The sequence below is a fragment of the Leptosomus discolor genome, chromosome 1 (genome assembly GCF_034619465.1).
Source record: "Leptosomus discolor isolate bLepDis1 chromosome 1, bLepDis1.hap2, whole genome shotgun sequence".
NCBI lineage: Eukaryota > Metazoa > Chordata > Aves > Leptosomiformes > Leptosomidae > Leptosomus > Leptosomus discolor.
In genome coordinates this window covers 20,016,312-20,032,772 of record NC_141391.1, presented here as the reverse complement: position 1 = coordinate 20,032,772, position 16,461 = coordinate 20,016,312, and the positions used below count along the sequence as shown (strand labels likewise).

Below are 16,461 nucleotides of genomic sequence, written 5' to 3'. Positions count from 1 at the left end.
CATGCAGAAATAATTTGGCTGATTTTTTTGTATGCTTTAGACATACACATTAATCTTTTAAGTGGTTACTTTAGTTTTCCAAATTAAGCTAAGTAGATTTAAAGGTGGTTTATTTTGATTTAAGCATGTTTACTTGTGTAGGGTTTAGATTTGGAGCCTGATTAAATTAAAAACATTTTAGCAAATTGGCTGCTGTCTTGGATATAGAACATGCATGTAAAGCAAACGTATATTATAAACTTCTGTGTATATAATCAGGGGAAGAAGGTTTGTTTTGTAGACATTTAAAGCCCATCGTCTCATGACTGAGGTTTTCTCAAACCAACCCAGTTTTTCCAGTCCTGGCAGGCTGCCCACTGTAGCTCAAACTCTGTTATTTCCCCATTTCATATTCCATGCTTTTGCAATATTGTGGCTACAACCTTTCTGAATGTTCTTTCTATGTTTTCTGCAGAGCCTAGAATGTTTTGAAACTGGTTACTGAGATACTACCTGCAATTTCTAAGTTAAAATTTTTAAAAGCAAAGGAACAACGACAACCAAAGTCTCTGTGGCTTTCTATTGTCGTATAAATTAAATTTGGATTCTGGGATTTCTCTTTAAATCATACTGTATGGTCACCCAAACTGTTAGCTTTTTCCATAACATCTTTTTCTGGTTTCTTTAGTGCTTCTATAATCAAAGCAATCAGATAATAAGGTCTAATGTTTCTTACGCTCTGGTTGGAAGTTACATTTTGATTATTTCAAGATAAATACGGAAGCTTGAACATGATGTAGAAAACCTTAAATACACCAGTCTGTAAAACTTCGCTTTGATAATTAAACATAAATATTATTTTTAGATGTAAGTGGACTTGATCCTCATTATCATCCATAAAATAAATGCAATTTTATGCACCGTTGGTTCCAAAGGCAAGCGCAAGAATGATAAAGGAGTCTTCAGTTCTGGCATGCCTGTCAAATTAATCGTATCTTAATATTTTGGGACTAAATCCATCATCTTTCTTATTTTATTTCACAGTTGTGTTAGCATTTTTGTTCCCGATCTTTGGCCCAGTCTCTTTGCCCAGCCAACTTTTCTTCCCCTGAGTGACTGACTCGAGTAATATTGGACAATTTGATAATTGGGTTGTTGATTAATTTCCCCCCCCCCTTTTGAGTTGTAAATTCTTTGTCTGTTTTCACAGCAACAAAATTCCATTTAATAATAAATAATAGTACATTCTATTATTTTTTTTTTGTTGGAAATACTTACAATCTAAATACATGTATATCTTCTGATACTCAAGTTGCCTTTGTTTTTCCCCACAGAAACTAGTAAAGTGGACTATGTCCTCTTTCAAGCTGCTACAGCAATAATGGAAGCAGTTGTAAGAGAATGGATTCTCTTGGAAAAAACTAGCATCGAGTCACTGCGAACATTCCTTCTAACCTATGTCTTACAAAGGCCTAAGTAAGTATAGAAAAAATATCTCTGAATGTGTAGGATTCTGTGTAAAGTCTGGGTCATCCTTTTGTTTTGGTAGAGGTGGAAGACCATTTAAACAATAATTTATCTTCCCTTCTTGATAGTTTACTTCTGTAGAGTTGTCAGCTTGTCCTTACGAATTCAGACAAAATGGTTGAAAAAGAAATGTATTTAAAATTTTATTTAGCACTGATGTTCAGAATTATTTGCAAATATATTTTTACAATGTTGTTTACAGCCTTCAAAAGTACGTTCGGGAGCAGATTCTATTAGCAGTAGCGGTGATAGTGAAACGGGGATCATTAGACAAATCAATCGACTGCAAAAGCATTTTTCATGAAGTCAGCCAGTTGATCAGCAGCGGTAACCCCACTGTGGTAAGTTGGTTTTTTTTTCTTCAAAATTTAAGCAATCTGTATCAGCAGCATAAGTTATGTACTTAGTAACTCTAAAGTCTTGTATACTTCTCTTATCTGAAAATTAAAATTAGAAATTGATAGCTAGTTGAGCAATCATTTTTCAAGTTGGAGATTTTTGAATAAGAATAGTTTGGGACTACGAGTAGCATGTGTAGTTCTTTGGTACACAACTACACCCTATTTTTTAGGGAATAGATTTCTCTGAGTAGCTGCGTTAAGTACCACGAGGATTTTTTTGTTTCTCTGGGTTTCTTTAATAAAACAGCACGATCTAGAATGGATTTTCCATTAGCTGGCAGGTCCTTTATACACTCTGTTCCCCTTCCATCTGTGTAGTACTGCACCCTCCTGTGGCTCAGCTGTCGGAATAGGCTACCGAGGAAGAGGCATAGACCTCTGCTGTTCTCTGGGAGACGGGTAGGTGGAGAAAAAGGGGTGTGAGGAAGTAAAACGTGGAATGGAAATACAAAACTTACTCTAGATTTAATGTCATACTACTAGGGGTAAGTGTTACCTTCCATACTGATCTCAAAGTGGAAACAAGGTGTCCAATATCTATCTATGCATTTAGTGAAATTCCGTTTGCTATGCCAGGAGATAAGTTTAGAATAGGTCATAATAGAAGCATGTAACTAGAGATTAAAGAGAGGTGATTTTTCTCCTACCAAATGAGAATTGACTGGTATGTAGATTCCATGCTGAAACTTTAACTGAAGCTTTTCTCAAAAAAAAAAAAACCCTTGAGGGAACTGGCTCGTAACGCTGCTGAGCGTTTAAAGCAGCAGTTGTACTAGATGTGAGTGGGAAATGTTTAACTCTGAAAATTCGATCAAAGTACGCTAGAAGTAATGCAGCTCATGTCATGGTCCTAAAAATAGTGTGTCACCTCTGAGCACAAGTGATATGCCTCCGGGGTATGGAAATTTCAGTTACACTTGTAAACCCTCATTTCATAGTTACTTACCTTAAGGAGAACATTTAGCCTTTTGGTTGTGCATGATTTGGATAGAAATGGGTATTTGTTTAGAACAAAGCTGAGTTCCTGCTTTTTTCCAGGAAACATAGCCTTGTTATTAAAATTGAATTACAACTGAGATTTTCAAATTTTAGACATAGCAGTGTGTATGCTCATGTGGTTTATGTGATCTTTCCAGAAAGATACAAAGGTGGAGTAAATAGAAATTGCACATTGACAGAGAAGTCCTCTTTGAACTGCCTCTTGCACAATCTTCTGCAGTTTTCTGTGCATGCGCTAATATTCGGACACGCTACACTGACCACAGCATACAACAAGCTAAGACTGCCTGCTCTAAGTATATCATTTCGGGCTTACTGCAGGACAGAGCATGTTCCAGAGGAGCTGTGGCTGGGGGAAGGGGCGATATTCATGCCCCTCTTCTCCAAGTTGTTCTTGCTGCCACTGTACAGAGACCAAGTTTGGCTCAGTTTTTCATTTCCCTTTATCTGCCTCTCTCCACAAGTATTACTTGTGCCAAAGTATTTGTGCTCAAGTTGCAAGAATGGTAGTGAAAATTTCTTGACTATATAATGATGTGTTCTATTCCGGTATGCTGATGTGACTTACTAGCAAAACATGACGTGATGCTGCTGGAACAACTTTTCTCTAAGGCGCAGTATACATTTGGCAAGCTGGTTATAAACGCATGCTCCCGTGTATGTATGAAGTTTTATATTATAAAATAGTTCTCCTTCGTAAAAATGTTCTTGTAGTCTTCTGAGACTTTGCTGCAAGAGAAACTCTGGTACTGGCACAGCTTCATGTGACCTGGGACTTGGCATTTGCAATAATCAGCAGTAATAAAATTGTGTGTTAGCGCAGTACCTGCCACAGCTGAGCTCTGAGTGGGTTCAGGGCACACTTCTTGTATAAATATATAATAACTTTGAAAGGTTGTATGAAATAATTCATACAATGAATTATCCACTTATCTTTTCAAATATGGGTGAGTATTTTTTTTTTCATTAGTGTCCCTGTAGCGTTCAGCCATGCCCGTCAGGCCGTGTGGAACCACAGCGGTGCAGCTGCCGTGTGCAGTCAGCGCTTCAAGGTGCGGTATGGATCTGAGGGAATGGTACTGATTTCGAGATCCAGGGTGCGCCATCAGGACAGTGCCATGCAGTGTCACAGGTGTTTCTGCACTTCACTGGACACATGTTTATATTAGTTATTTATAACACAGGCCTCTATCCAAGTCAGGGAGGAGCCTAGGATATGGGTGTTGGGAGACACCAGCAGATGTCTTCCAGCCCTCTGTGCTTCCCTGACTCCTTCCACTTTTTAAATACATCCTTCCTGTGGTATGATGTGCGCTCTTGCCTCCAGCCTTGTACCCTCAAGTTTCAGAAGTCTGTCATAACTTTGTGACTCCTGATTCTCTGTTGAGTCTCTTAGTCACTTGCTGTATCCTTCCCAGACTTCTGCTCCATGTTTTTTCTGACCTACTGCCTACCCAGTTGTGTCCTCCTACCTAAGGTTCAGTCCAGCAGCTGAGAAATAACATATGGAGTCAGCAGCAGATCACTTCATCATCTTCAGCAGTTTGTAACTGAGAGAAAGTTGTTTTTAAAACAAGTGAAGTAGTTTCTTGCTTTCTTTCTCTTCTCTGCTGGCTCTGAAGCTTCCTGGCCCTTTGTCTCACAAGCATAAAGTAGGTACTTAATCTTTTCCATTCCCTGCAACCCTCCACCCAGTTCCTGTCAGACATCTGTGCTAGTTTTGTGTTTATTCCTGCTCCATGAAACCTTTGGGACTTTTCAGTAACATCTTGGCAGGGTCAAGTCCTGAAGGCTGGTGTAATAAAAGGACAGCAGTGAATGTACACACTACTGTGTCTTTTGCATGTGTCCTGTTGCAGGACTTGATATGCTTAATACCTGAACTTCTCGAGTATTAGTTAAAAATACCTTTAGAAAAGGGTATATTTTGAGGATGGAACCTAAAGGTATGTTGAGTAATGTGGCAAACTGACGTGGGAACAAGACTGATGGACGAACTCTTGAGAATGAAAAAATGAAAAGGAGATTGGAAGGAAGAGGAGGAGAGGAATAAGAGTGATAAGAGGAAGAAAGTGGGCAGGAGATGAAAAAGATGGCTTTTGTATTGAGTAATCTCTTAGTAGTGGAACACAGTGTACATGTTAAGGATATAACAGGGCACTAAGGAGAGGTTATAATGCTACAGGGATGGGAAAGATGCATGCTTGGAGCCAGGGTTTGAACCTGGAGCACTGGCTCCTGCTGCCGCTTCTCTGCCATATGGACCTTTATGAATCTCATGGAAGAAACCTGTGTCTGAAAAGGGAAAGCAAACTATAGAGGGTCTGGCTGTTATTTTATAAATGAGTGTAGGTAGTAATCCTCTGGGAGGACAAGGATTGCCTTTGGAGTTCCTGGTTTTGTTTTGCCTGGCTCCACATGTAACATCAATACAAGCCATCGTTCCCTTCATGAAGGAGAGTCAGTAATCTCCCTCCAACAGCAATTTCAGAATCTCTCTTCAAAATCTTAATCTCTGAGGGACAAAGCTTCTGGCAGTAGACACAGTATCATGGGCCAATCTTAAAATGCTAAATACATGTTTTCTATCACTGATTTCAACATTTTGGAGAATTGTATGGGCCAAGTTCTTGACTATAAACGCCTTCAGTTTCTTGGCCTTTTCTTTTTGTATTGTTAGAATATTCTGCTTTTGCATAGCTGAAGGATTTCGTTTGTCCTTCATCCCTGCCAGTAGGACAGGAATCCTGGCAGGAAAGGTGACTGATTCCCAGGACGAGGAACTGGTTTGCCTGTGAACACAATCAGATGGACTTTGTTTAAAACTGGACTAGGATGTGGGTCACCTCGATTTCTTCCAGAATATAGGTAGGCAGATGCAGAGGGGTCTGACTGCTGTAGACCTGACACGGGACTGGGAAGCCACAGAAGCTGTGTTTAAGATCTACAATGCATGCAGTAGGTTGTATTCTAATATAAAGCTCCATACCTGAAGTCTAAATTTTTCTGTGTATGCAAGAAGACTTGTCAAGACTTACTGGAAGAGCTCTGGGATCCTAACAATTCCTACTCTGTTAAAATCTCTTGTTGGTCTGTTTCCCAATGTTCATGGTTGGGCTAGAGAGGAGATTCAGAAGCTTCAGGTTACCTAAAACTGCTGACGAATGTGCTGTGAATGGATTTCATGTGAACAGCGGGAAATATTAATAAGCAGAGCTCCAGGCATTCATCTCAATTGAAATTAATCTATCAATAATAGTGGTTGCAAAGATAGCTAGTTACATTTATTTAGCATTTGTAGTTCTTATTTCTGTTCTTTAAGAAGGATTTTACTTCTGGATCCTTGTCTAGCTGTTGCTGTCTCACGTGGTAGGGTAGGAGTTGACTTTTACATTTTGACAAAAACGTAAATTTCCCCCCCTCTACCCTCAGCTGTATCTTCTGGTCTAATAAAATGATTACCTTGTCCTGTGAACCATACTGTCCTTGAGACATGTTGAGTATAAAAACCAGATGGTAAACCAGGATATTTAAGCTGTTTCCTTCATGCTGACAAGTGCTCTATAAAGGCCTAAATTAGTGTGTTAAAGATTGGTTTGGGAATTTTAGGGATCCAGAAACTACTCCAAATATGAGGTTAAAACTTGGTAATAGAAATGTAAAAGAACTTTTAAAACGTAAGTATTTTTTAGTAGTTTTATTAACCAGGGTGCCTTTTAAAGTTTTCCAATTTTTCTTTCTAAAGAAAGCCTGCTTCCGTAAAGAGATGCAGTGCAGCAAGGCTCCATGTTAGTTGCTTAATAACTTTAATATTAGAAATTGATAGCTCCCAGTATTATCACTTACAGTAGAGCTACAGTTTCAAAGACAGGGCTGGGAAGTGAGGAGATACGATCCAGGAGAGAGATGCGTTCCCACTCTTCTATGTATGGCATCCAGGACACTTTTTTTCCTCAGTTCTGGTGTCTCATGAGATGTGCAGGTGTGTAGGCCCTCACCTGTAGACCTTGGACTCACTGGGAAGGAAGAAATTATGCCTTTTAGCATGTTACCCTTGTATTTCTTTTATTACTGCAGTGACACACAAATAAACAGGCTTGAGGCGAGAAGTTTATTGGCCCTAGCTTCTTGGTATTTAGTCACAGAATGGTGGGGGCTGGAAGGGACCTCTGGAGATTGTCTAGTCCAACCCCCCTGCTAAAGCAGGTTCACCTAGAGCAGTCCCTCTTCCTCTTGGAGGTACTGCCCTTCTGAAGGTATGCATTCAGTAATAAACTGGATCTGTGCAACCAGCCTTCTCCCTCCTAACCTCTCTTTTTTTTTTTTTTTCTTTAAGCAGATCTGCTGTGGAGCACAGCCAGGTAATGCAGCTCATTGGGCATATCTGACAGTATGGCAGGCAGAGGCAGGCAAGAAGGACCAGGAATGAATACTGGGAAAAGCGGGGGGAGAGGGGACACCTGCCTGCCAAAGCGCACTTGACAGGATGATATATATAAAGCTGGGTGATACTGATGGCAAGCTGCATGGCTAGTCTTACTATTCATTATTTTGAATTTAATTGGAAGTCTTGGATTTGTTCGTTAAACCACTGCAGGAGTGGAGATTCACTGGTGCCTTTCAGACAAGAACCTGGAAAAGGATCTGTAACCTCTAGATAAATAGTTTTCAGTTTTTCCACTTTTTTGATTACTTTTTTTTTTCTCTTCCCCATGATTTCTCCTTCACAACTTCTCCTGTCCCCAGAGAAACAAAGAAAAGCATGTTTTGCACCCTATGCTCCAGCAAACTCTGCCCGGACCTCTTCCGTTATTAGTAGAGGCTGCTACTTCTCTCTTTGGCCAAAGCCTGCATGCTTCACATGCCACAAGATCATCTTCCTGTGGCCCCCAGTGATTCGTGGAGGAATGGGTTTTCTCTTTCTCAGCTCAGCCTTGGGGGTTTCCCTTGCTTGGTTTGCCTGTTCCCCCCAAGGAAGGGAAGCAGGGTCTTGCCCGTTGTGCCGCTGTAGGGTGTGGTGTGTTAACCTGGTGCTGCTCATCTGTCTTTGCACGGTGGCGGAGGGGGAATGGGAGGAAAGGGGTGCGCTGCCCAGCCAGTCCCTTACTGCTGACAGCACAAAAGTGCAGCTGTGAGTCCTATTCCTATCACCCTGTCCCTGCTCTACAGCTTTTTTCCACCAGTTGGCTCATTTGGGAAGGAACAAACAGATAAAATCTAGTGGGTTCTTCCTGGTGCTTGCTTGTATTTCTTCAGAATATATTCTGATTTGCTTTGGTTGGTAACTACTACTTTGGTCCCTGGGTTTTCCTCCTGCCCCCGTTGCAATACTCAGAAGTTGGAAAGCTGGATTGGCCCCGATTACTCTGTGTACATAACGGTGTTTCTTTTGGTCCTGCGGCCATCCTGCTAACCTTTCCATTTGGAGTTACAGTTTACATTCTGGGGATTTAGGTACTCTGAAAATGTTAGCAAATACAGCTGTGCCTATTCAAGGACGTTAGGGAAGAAGTATGTAACCACCTTTATAAAGGAAGCCTTGCTTGAAACAATTTATTTGCTAAAATTGCTTTTGACACATTCTCGCTACAGAATTTTACCACCTAAGAAGCAGCACAGCAAATTCTACATCTGATAGATTTACTCTTTGATTCTTCCTGCTCTTGTGAAAGTTAAAATTACCCGGTTTAGGGATATTATTAAATGCTTCTTGTGGCTTCCCTTTGGTTTGAGTAACAGAGTTTACGTTATACGGATGGAGACAAAAAATCCTTTAAATGTGTATTCAGGCTGGTAGCGATCTAACGTAACAGGGTAGATGTTATGATTTGCTCTGTTCAGGTGAGACCTTTATTCTTTTAAATATACTTACTAATTTTTCTGTAGGTGTAAATGACACTTGCAGAAGGCAGGGGGGTGTTGCTTGATAGTTTAGGTTTTGTAGTAAAATGAATGATTTAATGAAGCCTCTGACAACCTAGCTGTATATCTGCTCTGAATTTCAGAAAAGAGGAAATATTTTGGGTGTTGTAGATCATTCTGCTTTGTCTGTTGGCTTTTCTGCCTCAGAGCTGGTGTACCACATGTCCATTTTTTCCTAAGCTGTATTTGAACTCTTCTTCCTTTCAGATGCTTTGTAACCTAACTACCCTCAAATGAAGCAGTTCACTTATTCCATGGGCAGTCCAGGCACAAGTGTGAAATCCCTTCAAATATTATGGCTTTAACTTTTGTTATAGGGGACATTCCATTTGGAGGCATAAGTTTCATTTACCTTCTGCATCTGAGTTTTATGAATGATGTTTACTGTTAAAATGGTGCATGGTCTTTCTGCAGTGTCTGTGTTTTATTGGAAAAATTTAAAAAGAAAGCCACTAAAACGATGTTACTACTGGGTGTCTGATTGCTAAGTTAATCTCTTATCACAAGTCCCATTGATCTTCTGTTTGAGCAGCTGAGAGTCTATTTTATGTATAGCGATCTTTCATAAAGTTTATTCCTGGTAATAAAGCTAACTGGGGTGAGTGCCAAGCTATTCTCAGAGGCAGTCCGCCCTCAACAAGAGAAGTATTTTACTTTGTTAGATGGGGTTATTGTTTGGGTATGTACTTGTGGCAGAACTAGTGAAATTGCTAGTGAATGAGTCAAAGTAGGTTCAGAGGTGTACTCTTACTAGTATGAAGTTAATGGCATTACTGTGCAGTAGACATTCAGATCCGACTTTTAATATGTTGCCCAGTGTCACATGCATTTTCTACTTATACTGTATGGTATTACTAAATTGGATTGTTAATCTCTTCTGTGGTGTGGCAAAAACCTTAAAAATGCGCTACAAAACAACAAAAAAAATCCCTCCACCCTAGAACTTTACATGTATTAAGTGCGTTCAGTTTTATTATGTGTAAGAGGAAGTAATTTTATTTCACAGAGCACAATGGTATTGGTTTATCTGAAATTATGTTGTTTCAGATTTTTTTGTAATCTTTCTTCTAATAGCCTGCATTTGTGTTGAGGTACTTAGTGTCTTCACACCAAATATAATGTAAATTTAAAAAATTTATTTCAAAATATTAGTAGTTAAACTTCAGTAAAGTTACCTTTCATAAAGTAAAATTTGAGTGAAGTGTACTTAAGCTTTATTCCAGAGTTTCTGAAGTATTACTGTGTATTCAGAAGAGTTCAACAGATGGTAGGCACATGTTCTTTTAAGCTAATTAGTTTATATAGAACATTAGTCAATATTCATATGAAAATGGCCATCTTACTGATATGCACAGCAGTATATGGATTCCTATAGTCTTATGGCAGTTTTGGGAAGCAGTGGTGGTTTTGTATGCAGCTCTGTGCAAATGCTTGACATTGCAAGGGCTGGTTACAAGTGTAGATCTGTTCCTCTGCTCTTGCCTGTACGCTAAACTCCTGGGGGTTGGCACATACCTTCTAGGAAACCAATCTCCTCTCAGCCTGTTGTTGCAGTAAATTTTAAGTTACTGGCCAATATCTTGTCTTTGGTCTTCTCCTGCTCTGGTGACCTGGATGTATGGGAATACTTAACAATTCCTCATGGATGCAGGGGGTAAACGTAGATGCAGATAGGGCCAGGAGGGCATGGATGTGCCCATAAAGCACACAGTGCCCCTGGGATGGTGAGGGAGTGGGGCAAGATTTGCACCCCAGGTATTGAAATACCACAGTGAAGGAGTTGGTGGGATGCTGGGAATTCAGTGGGAGGGAGGAGAGCAGAGGGGATGCGGTGTGCCCTGGTGTTCGCTGTGAGCTGGGCTGAAATAGCTCTTACTGAAATCAGGGGGGCAGGTCACTGCTCAGGCTGCTTTATCAAGGCTGTTGTTTAGCCAGGCTGTTGTGCCATTGTCGTCATTAATACCACTTGGTATCCTGGTATGTTGTAGAGCCTCAAACTATATAGATTTGTAACTGCAACTAATTATGTCCTTACATCAGGGCTTTTCTGAGCTGAAAAGTATCAGTTTGTCAGTAATTCAAGCATGAAATAAAAGCATGCATTTTAAAGTGTTTAAAGAGCCTCGTGAGACTTCTGCATCTCCTGGCGCATAACGAAATTGAGCAGTGATCTCTGGCAACTTTGCATTATTCCTTTAAAAACATGTATTATCTGAAGTGCTGTTCTAGAGCCAAACTTCGGGGTGTTTTTTTTTCTTTTAGTTGCCTTTTTTTTTAACCCAGATTAATTCTTTTCATCTGGAACTTTTAATGTTGGATTTAAACCTCAGTGTTAGCCTACACTATTTTTTTTTATGTTGGACGAGATTGGGTTTCCTCTAAATAAAAAACACTTATTGTGTAAATAGCTTACACAGAAATTTAGAAATAAAATACTGAAATGTTTGAGCTAATTAGAAGTATTTCTAAGTCTAGTATAGAACTGACAAAATTGCACTTTTGCTGGAGCAGTTTGAAGTGTGCTGCTGTTTTTCACTGGCTAAACATTGCTTTTATCATAGATGACGTGTGACTGGTGATTGTAGATGAAAAATAGATCACCTGAAATATAGTTGTTTGTTTGAAATGAGAAAGCTTGGATTCAGCAACTGATCAGCAATATGCTGGTCCACTGCACAGCTTTATTATGTAGTAGAAGAGAAAACCCATATGTTACCACGAAGCCACTATGTTCGATCTGTCTGGGACTTATTTAGCAAGTAAGAATGTTAATTTAGTGTATACTGGCTAAGATAACTAGTTGTCTGGGGGGTCAAGGTACTGACTTCAGAGGCATTTCTGAACAAAGATGTTGCAGTTGGTGGGTGGATGGCACTGGTCTCAGCTGTTGTATGAGCTTGCATAAATAGTATCATCTCCACTTTAATCTTTCGGGTGTTCAGAGGTAGTGTGCATATTTCTGTTTAACCCCTGGACACTTGCTGGCATGCATGACCCTTTAACAATTCCTATCCCTCTGTCCATCCCTGGCACCTTGGCTCCAAACAGTCTGCGAGGATAGCCAGTAATTTTGAGGTTTTTTGTTAAGAACATCTCTTTAACAAGAAGTGTTTTCATTTTGTCGGTGTACAGTTTCTATTGTACTTTTTACAGTAGTGTAGGGCACACTTCTGAAGTACTACTTGCATCTCCACTGTACAATATTTGCTCTCCTTTTTGTCTAATGATCAGTTCAAAAAAATGTATTAAAACTGGTGATGATGGTTACTGGACTTTGGCATCAGGAAAAAAAGCTTTTTTTATTTCAAAAAACAGCAACAAAGGCTGGAGCAGTGTGTTTCATAAAGGAAAGCTGGCTTTTAAGTTGTGTTTTAGCATAAGCATTTGATTTACCTTACCTTAAATTTTGAGAATGAAAAAGACACTTAAACCTTCAGTTTTCATGGATCTGTCTCTCTAAAATTAACATGCCTTTTTCTCACCAATTTTTATATCACTTCAGAGACACCATTCTAATAGAGTAGTTTCAAGGGTTATTTCGGAGGCTTGTGGATGTTGTGCTTTGGAGGGAAGTATCCACAAGCTTTCAAACACCGAAGCTTTCTGTGTATTCCTCTCCTTTTTTTTTGGTGGGGGGAGAGGGAATAGATATTAGTAGATGGTGAATTGCAGGTGTTGCTTTTGACTAGCTTTTATCACTTTCGGTGGTCTAAACATGGGCAAGCACCAACACGGTAAGTGTAGCAAATGCAAAGAAAGGCCAAAAAAAACTTCAGTGTGACCTGAACTATTAGATCAATAGAAATAAGTGGAAACTGAATCTTCCCTGAAACTAATACCTGTAAAGCACTGTGCACAGGGAGAGAAAGTAAACAGCACGGCTGGGAAATGGATTGCAATAAGTTTGTTTCAGTTTTGTAGTGATGATTGCGCAGGTGCTAGCTCTTATCTTGCTCAGACACGTGAATTTCTTTTGTAAGGATGGAGGAGCCTTGATGATTGCAGAGATGATTTACCCAAGGATTTATACTCCTGAAAGTTTAACTTGTTCTAGTTTGTGTTAGAAGAAACTGAAGTAATAGTCACAGAAAAATGCTAATAAAAAAAATCTAAGGACAATGTAGGTGGTATTACGTTATTGGACATCTTTTAGTTATACTATTCCCCCTTATTTTTTTTATAGCAAACTTTGGCCTGTTCCATTTTAACGGCGTTGTTGAGCGAGTTCTCAAGTTCAAGTAAAACCAGCAACATTGGACTAAGCATGGAGTTCCATGGTAACTGTAAACGTATATTTCAGGTAAACTAGTTCTGTATCAATATATGCTACCTGTCTTTCTAAAATTTAAACATTGAGAAGCAGAAGTACTTTCTTGTGCCAGGTGCATTCAGGTACAGTGCGTGCCTAACAGCATTTAATAGGACAAATATTATGTTATAAATGCAGATACTGGCTACTTCAGGAAAGTTGATAATGTATTTTTAAAAAACTTGTATCAAAAAGGTGCAATCCCTTTTTGCCCATTTTATGAACGTAGAGCTACAGATCTTTATGTGGTTGGACTCTTTTAATTCCTTGGCTACCAATTGCAAACAAAACGAATACTCTGTGGAACAATGATAGTCTTAAATATAGCTTTGGTTTAAAGCCAAGGAGAGCTATGTATTTAAAAATATTATTGCAGATGGTGTAGTCTGGTTGTCTCAAATGTATTGTTTGGCCAGGCAGAAATGTTTTTGTGAAGGCATTGCTTTAAACTGAATGTTGTGGAACAACTTACCAACTTTTTTTCATGCCAAAGACCAACCCTCTCCTCCACCAGTTGTTAAAAACATATTGTTAAGTTTTTCTTTTAATGACTAGCATTTATGACAATTTTTTTTTTCTTATTCTTTACAAGCAAAATCTATTAATTTTGGCAAAAGGTGGGGGTGTTCTGACTGACAACTTCAGAATATTTTCTGTATTTTAATGAAAAATAGGGTGAAACCAGAAAATTCTCTTGTAAAAAGTGTTTCTTTTTAATCAACATTTTAATTAATGACTGAGAGACTCTATTAATGTATTGTATTCGTACTGACTGTAGGAGGACGATCTGCGGCAGATCTTCATGCTCACAGTAGAGGTCCTTCAGGAATTCAGCAGACGTGAAAACCTCAATGCTCAGATGTCTTCAGTGTTTCAGCGTTATCTTGCACTAGCCAATCAGGTCTTAAGCTGGAACTTCCTTCCTCCAAATTATATCCTTTCAGTGTCAGGCCCTTCATTTCAGCTGACTTGGGTCTCTTCTACTGGATAAGTGAAGTCTTTGTAAGGAGAGAAAAATGTAAAACTTAAAAGCCTTATTTACTTCTTGATTTATGTTTTCTTCCATTAGTGCTCTTGGTCACCCCATGCTTGCTAACAGATGCTTACATACAGAAGCTGCTGTCATTCTTCATTACAGTTTTAAAGTGTTTTATACAAAAGTCAAAACTAGTTCAGCAGAGCAGCCCCCAGTTACAGGTTGATGGTTTATCTAGTTGGTGCAGGGGAGAGGAGAAGCATAATATGCTGCTTTTAGTGCAGAACCAAGTGGCAAATGGTGAAGAGGTTGAACCTCTGTTTAATTTTTATGTGGAGAATTGATCTGTACTACTCTTCTTCCTCAGAGAAGAGGAGGGTGCAGGTAAATGCCCCATCATCTAGGAAGGTGCGTGCTCAACCAACTCCCCATAAAAGATCATGGTCATATACCAGAACAGGTAATAGGTTCTCTTCAGTCTGAAGAAAAACTATTTGCTAGTTGAGAGGAGAAATGGCATCTCCTTTTTACACAGGTGCCATTGCTTCTGTTTTGACATCTTTGTGATGTGCTAATTATCAAAGTCCAGAGAAAAGTGGAGATAGAAAGTAGAGGAGGAAATGGGAATGAGAAAGAGTCTTAGTGAGGGAGAGAAGTAAAAAGATACAAAAATGCTCAGATGAAAAAAAGGGGCTAGAAGACTATTGTAGAAATAATCAATCACATTTTCCATTTCATACAGAGTTAAGATTGCACTTGCAGTAAAACATTGCAATGCCTCTTCTAATAGCTAGGCTGTCTTTAAGATGCTCAGCAAACTTTCCAAGACCCAAATTTTTAAGCTGGTTTATAAATTTTTTTTTCTTAAAACCTTTTCAAATTGCTACTAAGTTACACATAGTGCAGGAATCTTGATGTTGCCTTCAAATCCACTTCAAAGGATTTTATTTGCTTTCCTGGTCTGATAGCCGGAAGGTGTTATCAGTGTGTTTCTGTTGTCTTTGATTCTGTTCATTGTGCATCAAGCAGCAAAAATGAAATTTATTTGAAACTGGATATTCCTTGGTTCACAACTATAAAGCAGAAGACCAGTTATATTGTCTTTATGGAAGGTGCCATGGATTAAAAGTAAATATTCCACTCCTATTAAGCACTGAACTGATTTGGCAGGGGTCCAGAGAGGCATTTAGTGCATGCGCCTATGGGACTGAGACTGGAGTCAAATTATTGCATCTTATAAAAAGTTTTGGAAGAGGATTTGGGATTTGTAAGGATTCAGATAATGTGTGGACACTTTTTTATTTTTTCCTCCTAACCTGTAGTCTTAAATAGAAAGGAGATGCTCTTGTGTCATGCAGTGGTGGTTCCCTCTGAAATTCAGTCTTTGTCTGTGCAAACCTCTGATGTAGTCCTAAATACCGATCTTGTTACAGTTTGAAAGTGAAGGCTGTAGTTCTTCATGAGCACTTTATCCTAGGCTAAGGTTTACACAGGTGGAGCTAGATACTTACAAAGACGTGGAGCCTTGGGAGTTCGAGCTTTCATGTATACCTCTATATAATATGAAGTGATTCAGTCTATAGGTGCTAGTAAATAAGTGTTAATTGAAATAGCTAAACAAGCTGTACTGCTGCTTAAGGTTAACAGTGTTTTCTACTACTTGGCCTACTTTAGATACTACAGCTGTTAAATTCTGGCCACTTGTAGAGATTGGCTGGACCTTTAGTCTGAACCATCACAAGTGCTCTTACATGGTTCTGTTTCGAATCTTGTTTCTCCTCTACTTGATACCGTCTTTTTACCATTTTCTACCATTAGACATTTCATTTTGCTGTAAGAATTCCAGCACCAGCTTGGGTCTCCCTCCTCTGTGTAGCAACCTGTTTAAACAGAAGTTGGAATGGCTTTAATCATCCTTGACAAATGCAGGTCTTGGCTGATGAAGATTCAGAAACTGTTGGGGTTTACAGCACCATTTTGATTGTATTGTTGCATAAATGTCTCTTCCTTAAGAAGACTGGTTTAAAAGTAACTGTTGATTGTTAGGACACGGGTAGTGAAACTGTCTGCAGTTTATAAATAGATAGCACTTTACATAAGAACTTAAGAATTGCTGTGTTGATCGATCAGTTAGTATCCTTTTGGTATCCTCTTTCCAAATCTTGACAGTACATATGCAGAAGCAATGGGTATAAATTTAATACTGGAAGCATGCAGTAAAATGATCCATTGTGTCAACAGATACATCTTTTTTTTCCTTTAGCTGGTATTTCCCCAGCAAGATAGTATTGATTCTCGGTATTCCCTGCAGCATAACAGTAATTTGCAGTATTTGTACATAATCTTAA

At 39.1% G+C, this 16,461-nt stretch overlaps 1 protein-coding gene across 1 annotated transcript in view; it reads left to right on the top strand.

The window, feature by feature from the left end:
- XPO4 (exportin 4) overlaps positions 1 to 16,461 on the top strand; it is a 75,188-nt gene that overhangs the window by 26,614 nt on the left and 32,113 nt on the right. The window contains exons 3-6 of the mRNA XM_086481814.1: positions 1,314 to 1,455; positions 1,709 to 1,847; positions 13,012 to 13,128; positions 13,916 to 14,069. Coding sequence (XP_086337940.1) covers positions 1,314 to 1,455; positions 1,709 to 1,847; positions 13,012 to 13,128; positions 13,916 to 14,069 — 552 coding nt within the window. The remainder of the gene's footprint in view (positions 1 to 1,313; positions 1,456 to 1,708; positions 1,848 to 13,011; positions 13,129 to 13,915; positions 14,070 to 16,461) is intronic.